This window comes from Sciurus carolinensis, chromosome 17, assembly GCF_902686445.1.
Source record: "Sciurus carolinensis chromosome 17, mSciCar1.2, whole genome shotgun sequence".
Classification (NCBI taxonomy): Eukaryota; Metazoa; Chordata; class Mammalia; order Rodentia; family Sciuridae; genus Sciurus; species Sciurus carolinensis.
The window spans coordinates 3,779,827-3,791,874 of NC_062229.1; the positions used below are offsets into that span (position 1 = coordinate 3,779,827).

Here is a 12,048-nt window from a genome sequence, read left to right on the forward strand (position 1 = left end):
CGCGGCCCCGCCCCTCTTGACTCCGCCCTCTCTTCTAGGCTCAGGTGCACAGGCCGGAAGTGCGGTCCCCTCCCAGGTGAGTGACTAAACTTTCCGGGTCACGTGAGCGGGCGGGGCTGGTGGGGTCGGAGCGAGCGACCGACGGACTGACCCAGGGTTCGGGTGAGGGACCGGGACCGGGACCTGTGTGAGGTCAAAGACGTCTGGGCCAGGTAGGGAGGACCGACGCTCAGCCTGGCCGCTCCCCACCCCCACCCTTCCCCTTTCCCGGCCCAGGAACGCGGCCCGGGAGTTAATTTTTAATCTCTCAATTCTGTCGGCGGGGGCGGGGCGGAATCCGGGGTGTCCTGGCGCTCGTCGCCTCTCCCCTGGGCCTGCGCCTGGGTCCAGCCCCCAACCCCACGCTCCCGCCTCTCTCCTCTGGTCCCCAGGTGCTGGGTTTCAGGTACCCCCGGCCCAAGATGCTGTAGAAGCGGCGAGCGCGAGAAGCCCCGGCCCCGGCGCCGCCAACCCGTCGCCCAGCCCATGGCGACCCCAATCCTGGGGCTGCTCTTGGCGCTCGGCCTGCCGCTGCTGCCGGCCCTCTGGGGCCGAGCCTGCGGACAAAGTAGGTACCCACCCGGGGTGCGGGGTCCGGATTCCCGGGTGTCTGCTTTGCGGGCTCCGAAGTGCTGCGCACTGGGGCACAGAAAGGGTCGAGAACTGGGAAGTGGGCATGGGTTGCCTTGGGGAGGGGTCTACGGGTCAGGCCCGGGCGGAAGAGTTTCTGACTCCTTCCTCATGCAGTGTGAGCTGGTCTAGCAGCACTGAATTCTCGAGGGGGTGGAATTTGTGCGCTGGGGTGCCGGAGGAAGGGGCTCCACCGGAGCAGGTGAAGGGAAGGAAGCTTTGGACCTGAACGCCTGTGGAATGGGGTTTTGCAGGGACTCAGCCAGGAGGGGGGGCCCTGGATCCAGGGTCCGGGTTGACATTGGCGAGCCTTAGGTGTGGACTCAGCCAGCCACTCAGCCCTTCTCCTGCAGTTTCAGAAGCCTGGGGGGCAGGCATGAGTCAGGTACTCCAGGGCAAGGCAGGACGCCCAGGTCCTTAAGGGCTCAGGGCCAGAGTGGTGGTGGTGGGGGATGGTCGGGCTTCCAGCCGGCATCTATTATAATAGCCCCCAACTCAACACAAACAACTGATGGCTGATTACTCCCTGCTGGGCTCTGCTGAGCTCTGCTGAGCTGGGGTTGGCCAAAGGCTCACACTGCAAGGTCTGGGTGGTGGTGGGGGTTGGGGGGCTTCCGGGCGACTGTAATCTCTGTTCCAATGGGAGACTTGGGAGAGCAGTTTTAATTGGGGCCTGTTGCACTTGTGGGGAGGGGTGCCCCAGGAAGGTGCAGAGGGGCTGAGATGGGAAGGATGGATGGGGACCGATTTACCCTCTCCCCCAGCCCCCACAGCTCCGAACCCTTCTCTCAAGAATGGCACTACCACGCCCGCTGGCCCCGACTCCAGTGAGGGTCTGGTGAGTTGGGGTTTATGTGGGAGGAGGGCAGCTGGGATACTGTGTAGGGGTCCTCACATAGCAGGTGGAAGGGACTGCCTCCTTAGTCCCTGGTGGCAAGTCAGGGTGGCACTGGAGAGCCCCAAATGTGAGAGTGTAGAATACCAAGGGGGCAAATGGGGAGACCTAAGGTCCCAGAATAAGGACACTAAGAGCCCTGGCAGGAGCCCCCATGCCAATCATAAGGGACCCAGAGCTGGCAGGTGTGGTGGGGGCAGGAGTCCCAGATGTGGCAGGTGGGGAGCCTTGGGCCCCCAAAGTAGATGAGGATTCAGGAACCCCGTGGTGGGGGCAGATCACCCAAAGTGGCAGGTCCTATTGGGACACATATGTGCACGCTCATATTGGGGATGAATGGGATCCTCAGATTCAGGTGGGTCACACCTGTCCTCTGTCCCATTGCCCGTAGTCTCAGGCGGCCATTACTGCTATCATCGTGGTCTTCTCCCTCCTGGCTGCCTTGGTCCTGGCTGTGGGGCTGGCACTACTGGTGCGGAAACTTCGGGAGAAGCGACAGACAGAGGGCACCTACCGGCCCAGCAGCGAGGAGCAGGTGGGTGCCCGGGCGCCACCGCCCCCCAACCTCAAGTTGCCTCCGGAGGAGCGACTCATCTGAAGGCTGTGGCCAGCTGCAGCTGCCCACTCTGCCCAGGACTGCCCAATACCCCTGCGCACACAGCAGCCGCCACTGAGACACCAGCCCCTGATGACTCAGGAGGACTCGGGGGGACCAGGGGACGCTGGCCTGGTGGGCTCTGCAGCATGCTGCCTCTGCTTGACTCTGCATGCAGCTGGGGGTGCCGGGGCTGGGGACCCTCCCGCTTGCTGCACCGTTTCGCTGTTGTGAACTGTCCCCCTGCGGCAGGCCCTCCAACCCCCTATCCTTTCTTTCAGTTCTCTCACGCAGCGGAGGCCCGCGCCCCCCAGGACTCCAAGGAGAAGGTGCGGGGCTGCCTGCCCATCTAGGTCCCTCCCTCCCTTCCTCGTCTCCCTTCCTTGCTGTGTGACCTTGGGGGAAGGCAGTGCCCTCTCTAGGCAGTCACACTCACCCAGAGCTTGAGAATAGAAGGGAAGAAGGTGCTTCAAAGACTTGGCTCCTGAGGCAAGGGTGGGGCCCGCTCACTTTTTATACATTTATGTAACATTGGTAGTGAGATGTAATAAAGCTTTTTTGAGTTGGTGGGAACATTAGTCTAGATGGAGAGATGAAGGTAGAGACGAGCTGTAAGGTTCCAGGGCTCCTGGAGGACAGTGGCTTTTAGACGCACCTAGGAGCTGTTAGAGGCCACCCCTGGAGCAGGGAACAGGTGGGTTTTGAGCAGAGGGTAGGCCCTGGATAAACGCACCGGGACAGACCAGCTTTGGGCTCCTGTGGCTTTATTGAGGGTCCAGGGTCTCCTCCACACCCCTGATCCTTAACCTTCAAAACACTTCTTAAGATCAGCAACTCGAGGCTGCCTCCTGGCCTGGGGCTCTTGCCGGTCACTGGTGGGTGAGGTAGGGGCATCAGGGGCTCCTGGCTCCTCGGGGAACTGGGGGTGAGCATGCTCTAGCAGGACCTTGGGAGGCTGGGTTCTGGGGTTCTCTGGAAAACTGGGGACTGGGGAAGCCTCAAGGGACTGGGATGTCCTGGCACTGGCCAAGTTGGGCTCCATGGGGTCCAGAAGTTGGGGACTTTTCGGAGGGCTGGGCTGGGTGTTTGCCATGGGGAGTCTGGTGCGAGGGTGCTCCCAGGCTCTAGGATGCCCCGTTGCCTTTTGCACAGGAGAAAGATGGAGGGTTGAGGGCTCAGTGAGAGGAGAGGACCCTGGGTCCCCTTGGCTGCTTGTGTCTGCAGAAGCGGTGTGGAACTGGGGTGCAGAGATGATTTCTTGACTGGCGACTGAGGGCAGCTGGGAATTGGGGTTCTTTGAGGAGCAGGTGATTTCCAAAGATTGTGTGATTTGAAGGGATGACAGGTCTGCAGGCAGGGACAGGGGCTGGGGCTCGGGCAGTTTCTCCTCTGGCTGCCATCTTGCTCTTCCTGGTATGTCAGGCTGGGTGGGGCATGGGTGAGAGAGGGCAGGCTGCTGACTTTCAGCTGGGAAAGAGCTGGCAGTTTGCACGGGCAGTTGGGAAAAGACTGGGCGATAGGGAGGCCCCCTCACCAGGCTGAAGCAGCTGTCCAGGTCCCCTCCGTGACAGCAGTCTAAGCTCTGGCTTGGCCTTAGGCTGCCCATGTTCTTAGTTTGTACACTCAGACTGTCTAGGATCTCACTCAACAGATCCAGTTCTTCTCCAGATCCCAAAAAGTTGCTGTCCAGAACTTCCTCTGCCCATGGGCCCTGGGAGTCCTCAGGACTCAGAGGAGGTGTCCTGGGGGAGAAAGGGCAACCCAAGTTGCCTGAGACCCCAGCCCTGGTTGGTCTGCTCTAAAGCTTGGGGAGCCTCCTGATCCGTCCTGGTCTTCCACTTCCAACATTGGTCCCCTTTGAGTCTTACCTCTCCCCCAGGGGCCCAGAGACTCCCTCTTCCAGCTTAAGTCTCCTGCTGGGGCGGAGGGGTCTGCTCTGCAAAGGACAGGTGTCGGGAGGACAGTCATGTGGAGCTGCAGAGTTAGGGGGCTGGGGCTCTCTGGAGGAGGGCGAGTTTGAAGTGGGCACCAAATTTTGGTGTATATGAGGAGTGAGGCGAGGTGTTCAGGCAGAGACTGGCGGTGGGCGAAGGATTTGGTGATAATTCCAAGTGTGCACGTGGGGAGGACATTCTTACCTGTCCGAAGTGCTGGGTGATGGGCAGGCGCTGCTGTAGGCGATCCGAGCGGCTGGTGAGGGTTATGGTCCTCAGGGAGCCTCCCCTCTGCAGGCCAGAGTCCCCATCCTAGGAAGAGGATGTGGAACTGGGGACCTGCCTCCACCCCTTCCCCCCTGGGGCATTGGCCATTGATCATTGATGGCCTTACCTTGTACAGTAGTAGGCTCTGCATTCCTTTCAAGCCACTCTTGGCCTATGGAAAAGCCAAGGGGAATTAGACCTATGGATGACTGGACACTGGGCATCTGAGATCAACCCCGTGGCCCCCAGGACAGCTGTGCCTTGCATGGGATCTGTCTCCGTGTCTTCCAAATATGTTCACTACTCCCCAAGCACCACCTATGAAGTCAACATAAACTTTTGCCTCCTTGACTAATACCAAAGGAGCATTTCTGGAGGCCTAGCCCCACATAAAACAGGGAGTGGCCACACAGCCTTGTAAAAATGTGTCACCATCTCCACTGAACAAAGAATAAACTCGGACCATTGTAAGCCTCAGGAAACTTTCCGGCTTTGGAGAGAAAAAGAAACAAGGGCAGAAGCTGGGATGTATCAGCCGAGGTCAAGCATCTCCAGTGAATCCTGGCTGTCCGTTTTTAATGAGCAAAAAGTGCTTCTGACAGAGCCGAGCCTGCTGGGGGGAAGTGAGCGGGAGAACCGTGCCCAGCTTGGCCGCCGCTTCAGTTCTGATGAAGGCCTTCGCAGGACCACGTCTGTCAGGGCTCAGTGACCCGTTGCCCATGGAGCCTCGAAACCCATCCCCTCCCCCTTGCCACCCTGCACTGCTGGCCTGCCCAGCTCACCGAGCGGTACATGATCCTGACAGCTGGTTGGGTTTTGGCCTTGACCGAATGCAGGAGAGCACCTCCGCCTTTCTAAGGAAGAAGGTCACCAAAGGAGAGACTTGGGATCTTGGGGCCACTACTCTAGGGCTGGGCCCTAGGCCCCACTCCCCACCCTGGGCTGTGTTGCTGGCCAATTCCCCCACCTCCGTAAATGAGCATAATCACGACCCTATTGGGGACTATTGTGGGATTAAATTAATCCAATTGATAACAAGTGTTTGGTGTTACTACCTTTAGGTGGTCGGCCCAGACCTGATAGGAGCGGAGGGTACCTGGGGGAGGAGAGCAGGTGTCATCCAAGGCAGGCATAGGTGGGGTATGGTGGGGTAGGAAGCTGGGGGCCAGCGGGGACTCACCTGCGGAAGCCCCGCAGCAGCTGATCTCCTGCTCGAATGCATCGGAGAAGCCCTCCCCGGAGTTGAGCTTGTCCAGCCGGGCTTCAATGAACTGCGGTGGGGGACAGGGGCAGACACGCTCAGATGTAAGGGCTGTGTCTGCCAGCGCCCCTTCCCCTGAAGAAGCCTTCCAGCCCCTCCAGTGGTCCAGATTCCTGGACCCCACCTCAGGAAACAGATCCAACTCTGCCCTGCCCCCAAGTCGCGACCTGTTCCCAAGGATCCGATTCCTTTACTGAGACCCAGACACCAAACCCTGCCCTTCCAGCCCGGCCCATCCCCTCCTGAGAGCCTATAATACTCAATCCACCTTCAGGGATTCCAGAACCAAGCTCAGCATGGGAGGGTTTTAGAGTTCACCTACCTTCTCCCAGGAACCCTGGAGTCCCTCCGGCTTCCCATTCCCACATCTCTAGGACCCACAAGTCTATCTGCTTCCTCCTCCACCCAAAAGGGAGTCCATAGTCAGGACCTGCCCTCTAAAGTCGCAGATGACCTCCCTGGACCCAAAAGGATGCCCACTTAGGGATCCAGAAATTTGGACCCTCCTAATCCCTCCCGAGTAGGTCTTGTCCCCACCAGGGGGGCCCTGGAGTGAGGGAATCCCTGGGAGCAGCCCCAGCACTCCAGAAAAACCTCAGAGGTCTGCTCCAGCCGTGCCTTGGGGGCTCAGAGGCCACCGTCACCTCGCCCGGGGCCCCACCCCTAGGAGCCCAGCAGGCCCTCCTGGCTTCACCCGCAGGGTTCTGGCGCACCTGCTTGAACAGCTGCAGGTGCACAGCCCGCTGGTGGAAGGCCTGCAGGGGCGCCCCAGGCTTCTGGGCCAAGAAGGCTTCTTCATCGAAGGTTACAGGCTGGCCCTGGAAGAAGGAGTCCCATCCTGAGCTTCCAGTGGCTCTCCTGATCCGCAGCCACCTCCTTCATTCTACCATAAAGCCATGTGGCAAACTTTAATTGGACTCCTGCTGTGTTCCTGACCCCATGCAGGGAATGGGGGGGGGGGGGGTGGCCATGGGATGGACTTGGTCTTTTACTCAGACAGAGTTGGGAGCCTTGGGAGAGCTTCGGAGCAGATATGGGACCTGACTCAGGTGTCCCCAGGTAACCTCTGGCCCCTGCTGGGAGGAGACTGTGGAGGGCAGGACAGAGACAGTGCCGGGGGAGGGCAGTCCTCTTGGGGAGAGGACTCGGGCACCTGTCGGGGTGGGCACAGAGGCCACGTTGTAAACTGAGAGCTGACAAGAAAGTCAGATGTAAGTGACCCTGGAATCCCCTCAGTTTTTATAGACTAGTTGTGGAAAATGGGCGTGAGGGTGAGGGAGCCCCAAAGTGAGCAGATCAGGGTTCTGGCTTCCATCCTCACCCACTCCACGTGGGGCTTCTCCAAGCTTTGGTTTTCTCATCTCTAAAATGGGGCTTTGATAGTACCCATCTCAGGGTGAGCATTAAATAATAGCATGACCCGGTATTTATGGAGTGCTGGCTACTTGCGAATACCACGCAAACAATCCTTTTGGGCGGGTACTCCTCGCATCCCCTTTTACGGAGGCGCAAACAGAGGCACGAAGTCAGTCCTCCATGAATGCTAGATGTTACTAGCACTGTGAATCTTTCAGGAACCCAGAGAGGGACTGGGAGCCGGGGAAAGAGAGAGCGCCAGCGCGCACGAGCCAGCCAGAGACACCTCTCCCTCGGCATCTGTCCCTGCTGCTCACCGGGCTGCAGATCAGCGCATCGCGGTAGCCCCCGAAGAGCAGGGCCTGGGCTTTGAGGAAGAGACGGGACACTCCTTCCCCGGGGCTCAGCGCGACCTTCCTTAATCGTAGCCTCAGCAAGGACACCTGTAGGACAAGAGGTAGGCACTGAGTGAATAGATGTGGGGCCTCGGGCTCTGGGAGAAAGAGGGTGGGAGGGGGTGACCCTGACCACGTCTGGGGGCAGCGCCTGCACATCGTCGAAGGGCGTCTCCAAGGTATTGGAGTCTACGTTCATCACCACGACGTCCTCCAGGGCCTTGTCGCGCACTCTCTGCAAGGGAGGGTCTCTCTCAGAGTCTCAGGATCCCTCCTGGTGGGGAAGGGGATCCCTCCCGCCCAGCCACCTCTAGGGTGGTTCGTTCTCACCTCGGCAAGACTTGCATGGACTCCAATGAGGTAGGGCATAGGCGCGCTGCGGACCGAGGGCCAGGGTCATGCAGGCACCGCCCGCCCCCCAGGCTCCGGGGCCTCTTCCCTAGGCCTGCCTCACCCCCAGTCCCGCATTCCTCACCAGCAGTAATCCAGTAGGTGCGGTGGCAGCGTGGGGATCAGCACATGTTCCCAGCGCATGGGGTACAGGAGAGCGCAGGACGCGTGGACGCACGACGTCAGCTGGAGTCGGAGGAGGGGTTTTAGAGTCAGTCTCCTAACTTCAAGGACCCTCTCTGAGAGGGTAGCTCCAGACCTTCCCAGACTCCTATGTCTTCTCCCCGACCCTTCGGGGTAATGGGGGAAAACTCGCCCTGCTTCAGGAATCAGGTTGAGACCAAGAATTTGTCTAATTACAGTCCGCTGTGGGTACCAGCGGGTTTGCAAACGCGAATTCAATCAACCTTGGGTCCAAGAGATTCCGAAAAAAATTGCATCTGTGCTGAAGGTTTTTTTTCTTGTCGTTATTCCCAAACAATGTAGCATAACGACTATTTACATAGCATTTACATTGTATTAGGTAGTTTAAGTCACCTAGAGATAATTTAAAGTCTATAGGAGGGCATGTGCAGATTCTATGCAAATACTGTGCCATTTCAGATAAGAGACTTAAGCATCTGTGGATTTTGGTATCCTCTGGGGTCCCGGAAGCAATTCCTCGAGGTTACAGTGTTACAGAGGACTGTCTTGTGCTTCTCAGTGGGTGGAGCCAAGACTTCGCCTTCCCTCTAATCCCTCCCTCTAAGGGGCAGAGCTAAGACCCAGCCCGCCCTGGTCCTGTTCCTAGGGGTGGAGCCTTGGCAACCCTCCGCTGACACCACCCCCTAAAGAGGAGGGACCGTAAGGCAATCCCTTTGGCCACGGCTACAGGGCGGTGGACCGGTATTCGGACCCCACCCATCTATTCCCCTAGGGGCGGAGCTAGAATTTAGTGCTCACTGATCTTATCCCCCCCCCAGAGGGCGGAGCCAAGGTTGCTCTGATCTATAGGGTGGCACCTGGACTTTGCGTTCCCAAAGAGGAGGAGCTACCCGCCCCACCACCATTCCACCTGTAGGAGTGCGACAGGACTGTGTCCTCGGGTCTCACTGGGCTGGAGCGCCCACTGTCAGTCCCTCCCATTGTCTCCTCCCCCAGGCCTTCTGTCCCCCGCCTCACCGTGCTGAGTTTGCTGGCTGTGAGCAGGACTCTTCGCTCGGCTAAGAGCGCAGCGAACAGGCCCACGATGTTCTCATCCTTCACCGCCACCACCAGCTCCGTTAGGTTTCTCTGAGGAACAGAGGGTCACACGCTGAGCGTGACCAGACGCCAAGATCTGGCATCCCACTCTGGGTGACGGACCTGTGCCCGCCCTAGTTGGCTCCCGCGTCCCTACTTACATTCTCAGGAATGGAGGGCAGGGAGCCAGAGTCGGGAGCCACAAAGCAGGAAAGCTGGTGGGGGCATTGGTGGGGGTAATCAATCAGTCTGTGAGTTGACCTCACTTGGGTGCCCAACCTTCCAGGGGTCCCGATCCCCCCTCACCAGTCTGCTGTTCCCGGGGGCGGGAGGGAGTATTCCGTGCACACTGGAGATGGTCACTCCGCTGCCCTGGGGGACAGGTATAGCTGTGTGTTCCTCAGGGCTGGGGTACATCCTCCTCATCCATCTAGCGTCCAACACCCAGGAGTTGGGACCTACTCACCAACTCCAGCCCTCCTGAGACCTGGGGCCCAGGAGGGGGTTGCTGCAGCAAGTTTAGAAGAAGTTCTTCAGCCTCGGAGACCTGGGTGGATATGGGGACATGTCTGAACCAGAAGGAGGGTTTGGGACTCTGAGGGCTTTGGCTCAGGCAAGGTGGCCTGGGAGGTGCCAAGGGACTCAAGACTGGTCTGGGAGTTCAGAGAAGGATGGGAGACAAGGTGGGGCCGGAGACTGGGACTCTGGCATGAGTGACAGGTGCCGGTGGTGAGGAGGGTTAGTCTCACTTGGTCCTGAGCTAGGAAGTCCCCCACTGTGTTCAGTAGCTTGTAGAATACCTCAAACCATGGCAGATGACTGCAGAGAGAGGAGAGGCTTCATGAAGTGCCCTGAGGCTTGGTGTGTCTCACCCTGCCCCAGACTCTCATTTCCGTACCTGAGGATGCACAGGCAACTCTGAGCACCAGCTCGCAGGCGACAGAAACCGAATCTTCGGTTGCCCGCCAGGTCCGTGAGGGCGAATGTGAAATGCTGGACTGCAGGGCTGGGGGGCTCCCTGTAGGTGGCCAAGGCTCTTGAAGAGTCCTGACAACCCAGTTTCCAAATACCCCACCCCCTCCAACAGTGCTCCTAGTACTGTGTCCACCGGGGTGGGCCTTGGGTGTTCAGGTCCTTGGTTTTGTGGATCACTTGGTACCTGAGACAATGAGTTCCTGGGTCCCTGGGTCCCTATGCATACAGTTGTCGGGGTTTCTGATTATCAGGGTCCCTGGGTCTCCAGGTCCCTGTGTGTATGGGTCTCCAGATGGCTGAGCTGCTGTGTTTTCCCCTTAGGGTCCTTGAGAGCCTGGGTCCCTTGGTCCCTGCTCCTTTCCATACCTTTCTACATCAAAAGGGAAGCAAAACTTGGGCACCATCTGCATAGCTTCCTGGAGGAGGACAGAAGCAAACTGACAATGAGGTTGGGGACCCCCGGGTTCCAGGACCAAAGCACAGCCCCAGCCCCCTATGGGACTGGCCCTGGTCCTGAGGGAGCAAGAGGCCCGCCCGAGTACCTGGTCCCTGAAGTCCGGGGGAAACTGCCGCAGAATGGGGGGATCTGTAGGGGAGAGTGGACCTCTAAGTCCAGGGCACCAAGCCCCCTGCCTCCATTCCCACCCCCAGGACTCCAACTTACCCTCCTGCAGGGAGGCCGGGCAGGCTGCTTCGAAGAACCAGTCAAACACAGCGGGGGGACCCCCTCTGTGGGATGGAAGAGGGCTTAGTGGATCTGTGTGTGTGACCAGTGTGCTGGTGTGATGTGGGGGGGGGGTCTGTAGCTCTGAGGGGGCTCTCCGTGAGTGTGCGGCAGAGCCAGAGCACAGCAGTGTGTGTGGCTGTGTGGGACTGCGTGGCTGAGGCCTGCTTACACCAGCGTTCTGTGCGGCAGAGCGAGAGTGAGGATGAGGTGCCTGTCTTTCCTTGCCTGGCTGCGAGTGCTTTGGGTGAGTGGGCATCTTCGTGGTTTGCCCATGTGCCCTGTGTGAGATTTCATGGCGCCCCCGGGGCTGACCCCCTCTTCCTCACCGGAGATCAGACAGCAGAGCGCCCTGGTACTTACTGTAAGCCCTACGAGCACCCCACCTTCCCTGTCCCCACTCATACTCATGGGGGAGTTGAGCTCCAGGAGAGAGATGGTGAGATCCGGTGGAGACTCCCTGCAGACACTGTCCTGTCCCCAGCGCTTCACCCCCACAGGGACACGACTCGCACAGGCACCCTTGTGTGGACACACGGCTTCTCCCCTCCTCTCACCACCCACTCTGCTGACTTCCAGAAGCTACCACTCACACATACCCAGAGGCGCAGCCCAGAGCAGCGTGTGCGATTCCAGGGTGAAACAACCGCAGAGAGAGAGAGAGGGAGAGAGAGGGAGAGAGAGAGAGAGAGAGAGAGGAGGAGGAGCCGGTGTGGCCTAAGTGGGTCCCAGAGGGGAAGGCACGGGGAGGCCAGCGGAGGTCCTGCCTGATGCCTGCCGCCTGCGCCTATGGGTCACTGTACCACCCGGTCTGCCCCCGCCCTAGCTCCCTCTTGCCCCAGCCCAGGCCTGGGAATCTTGGGCCACAGGGTGAGTGAGGGGGCAGCTCTTACTCGGCTCTGGATCCCATGGTCCCTGCAGGGCTAGCCCGGCTGGGCCCTTTCCCCAGGGGTCCTGGGGGCCTGTGCTTGCTTGGGGCTGGGCCCCGAGCCGGCTCAGCTTCCTGTGTGGCTGACAGAGGAAGTTTAACGGGTGACGTCCTCCCGGACGGAGGCCCCAGCCCCCACCCGCTGTGAGAAACCTAGGCGTCCTTGCTGCTTAGCCTTCTCCGGGATGGTGGCAATAGGCGCAGGCTCATAGACCGGTCCTTCAGTCTCATCCTGGAGGCTGGGCTACGTCCTGTCCCCACTGTCACACGCAGGCCTTCGCCTTGCCTTCCTTACAGCAGGGAAGGCGAGGATTCAGTCTGCCTAGGGTGCTTCCCCTTCCTTCTACTCTTGATCTTTTCCTGGGTCCATCCTCACCAGCCAACCCTGCACGCAGCACCACCAGAGGGAGCTGGCCCAGGGCAAGGATGCGCAGGAGC

At 59.5% G+C, this 12,048-nt stretch overlaps 2 protein-coding genes across 5 annotated transcripts; one reads left to right on the forward strand and one right to left on the reverse strand.

Moving 5' to 3' along the window:
* The first annotated feature begins 75 nt into the window (after nt 1-75).
* On the forward strand, nt 76-5,395 carry Crb3 (crumbs cell polarity complex component 3). The gene is made up of 5 exons (XM_047531899.1): nt 76-212; nt 432-607; nt 1,434-1,507; nt 1,956-2,099; nt 2,441-5,395. Exons 2-5 carry the CDS (start codon nt 526-528, stop codon nt 2,510-2,512), a joined length of 372 nt encoding a protein of 123 aa, XP_047387855.1. The 5' UTR covers nt 76-212; nt 432-525; the 3' UTR covers nt 2,513-5,395.
* Dennd1c (DENN domain containing 1C) lies at nt 2,667-11,915 on the reverse strand. 4 transcript variants are annotated; one of them, XM_047531896.1, is made up of 23 exons: nt 11,764-11,914; nt 11,576-11,693; nt 10,623-10,687; nt 10,501-10,544; nt 10,325-10,374; nt 9,882-10,001; nt 9,733-9,802; nt 9,450-9,530; nt 9,290-9,355; nt 9,145-9,198; nt 8,924-9,034; nt 7,848-7,948; nt 7,703-7,748; nt 7,506-7,607; nt 7,295-7,420; nt 6,335-6,439; nt 5,541-5,631; nt 5,416-5,456; nt 5,143-5,214; nt 4,488-4,532; nt 4,298-4,405; nt 4,028-4,095; nt 2,667-3,901 (listed from the first exon to the last, which is right to left on the reverse strand). In XM_047531896.1, exons 2-23 carry the CDS (start codon nt 11,590-11,592, stop codon nt 2,962-2,964), a joined length of 2,523 nt encoding a protein of 840 aa, XP_047387852.1. In that variant the 5' UTR covers nt 11,593-11,693; nt 11,764-11,914; the 3' UTR covers nt 2,667-2,961. The 4 variants fall into 4 exon arrangements, with proteins under 4 accessions (XP_047387852.1, XP_047387853.1, XP_047387851.1 ...); XM_047531898.1 differs by having other exon boundaries at nt 2,670-3,582; nt 3,694-3,901; nt 11,576-11,910; XM_047531897.1 differs by having other exon boundaries at nt 9,784-9,802; nt 11,576-11,915.
* Between the last annotated feature and the right edge of the window lie 133 nt (nt 11,916-12,048).

What these genes read in the sequence shown, in the direction of transcription:
- Crb3 (XM_047531899.1), top strand. Translation starts at nt 526, where the DNA reads ATGGCGACCCCAATCCTGGGGCTGCTCTTGGCGCTCGGCCTGCCGCTG. An exon ending in CCGACTCCAGTGAGGGTCTG is followed by an intron (nt 1,508 to 1,955) that starts GTGAGTTGGGGT and finishes CATTGCCCGTAG; the next exon opens with TCTCAGGCGGCCATTACTGC. An exon ending in GGCCCAGCAGCGAGGAGCAG is followed by an intron (nt 2,100 to 2,440) that starts GTGGGTGCCCGG and finishes CCTTTCTTTCAG; the next exon opens with TTCTCTCACGCAGCGGAGGC.
- Dennd1c (XM_047531896.1), bottom strand. An exon ending in CCCCGGACTTCAGGGACCAG is followed by an intron (nt 10,375 to 10,500) that starts GTACTCGGGCGG and finishes GTCCTCCTCCAG; the next exon opens with GAAGCTATGCAGATGGTGCC. An exon ending in TCACCCAGCACTTCGGACAG is followed by an intron (nt 4,096 to 4,297) that starts GTAAGAATGTCC and finishes TGTCCTTTGCAG; the next exon opens with AGCAGACCCCTCCGCCCCAG.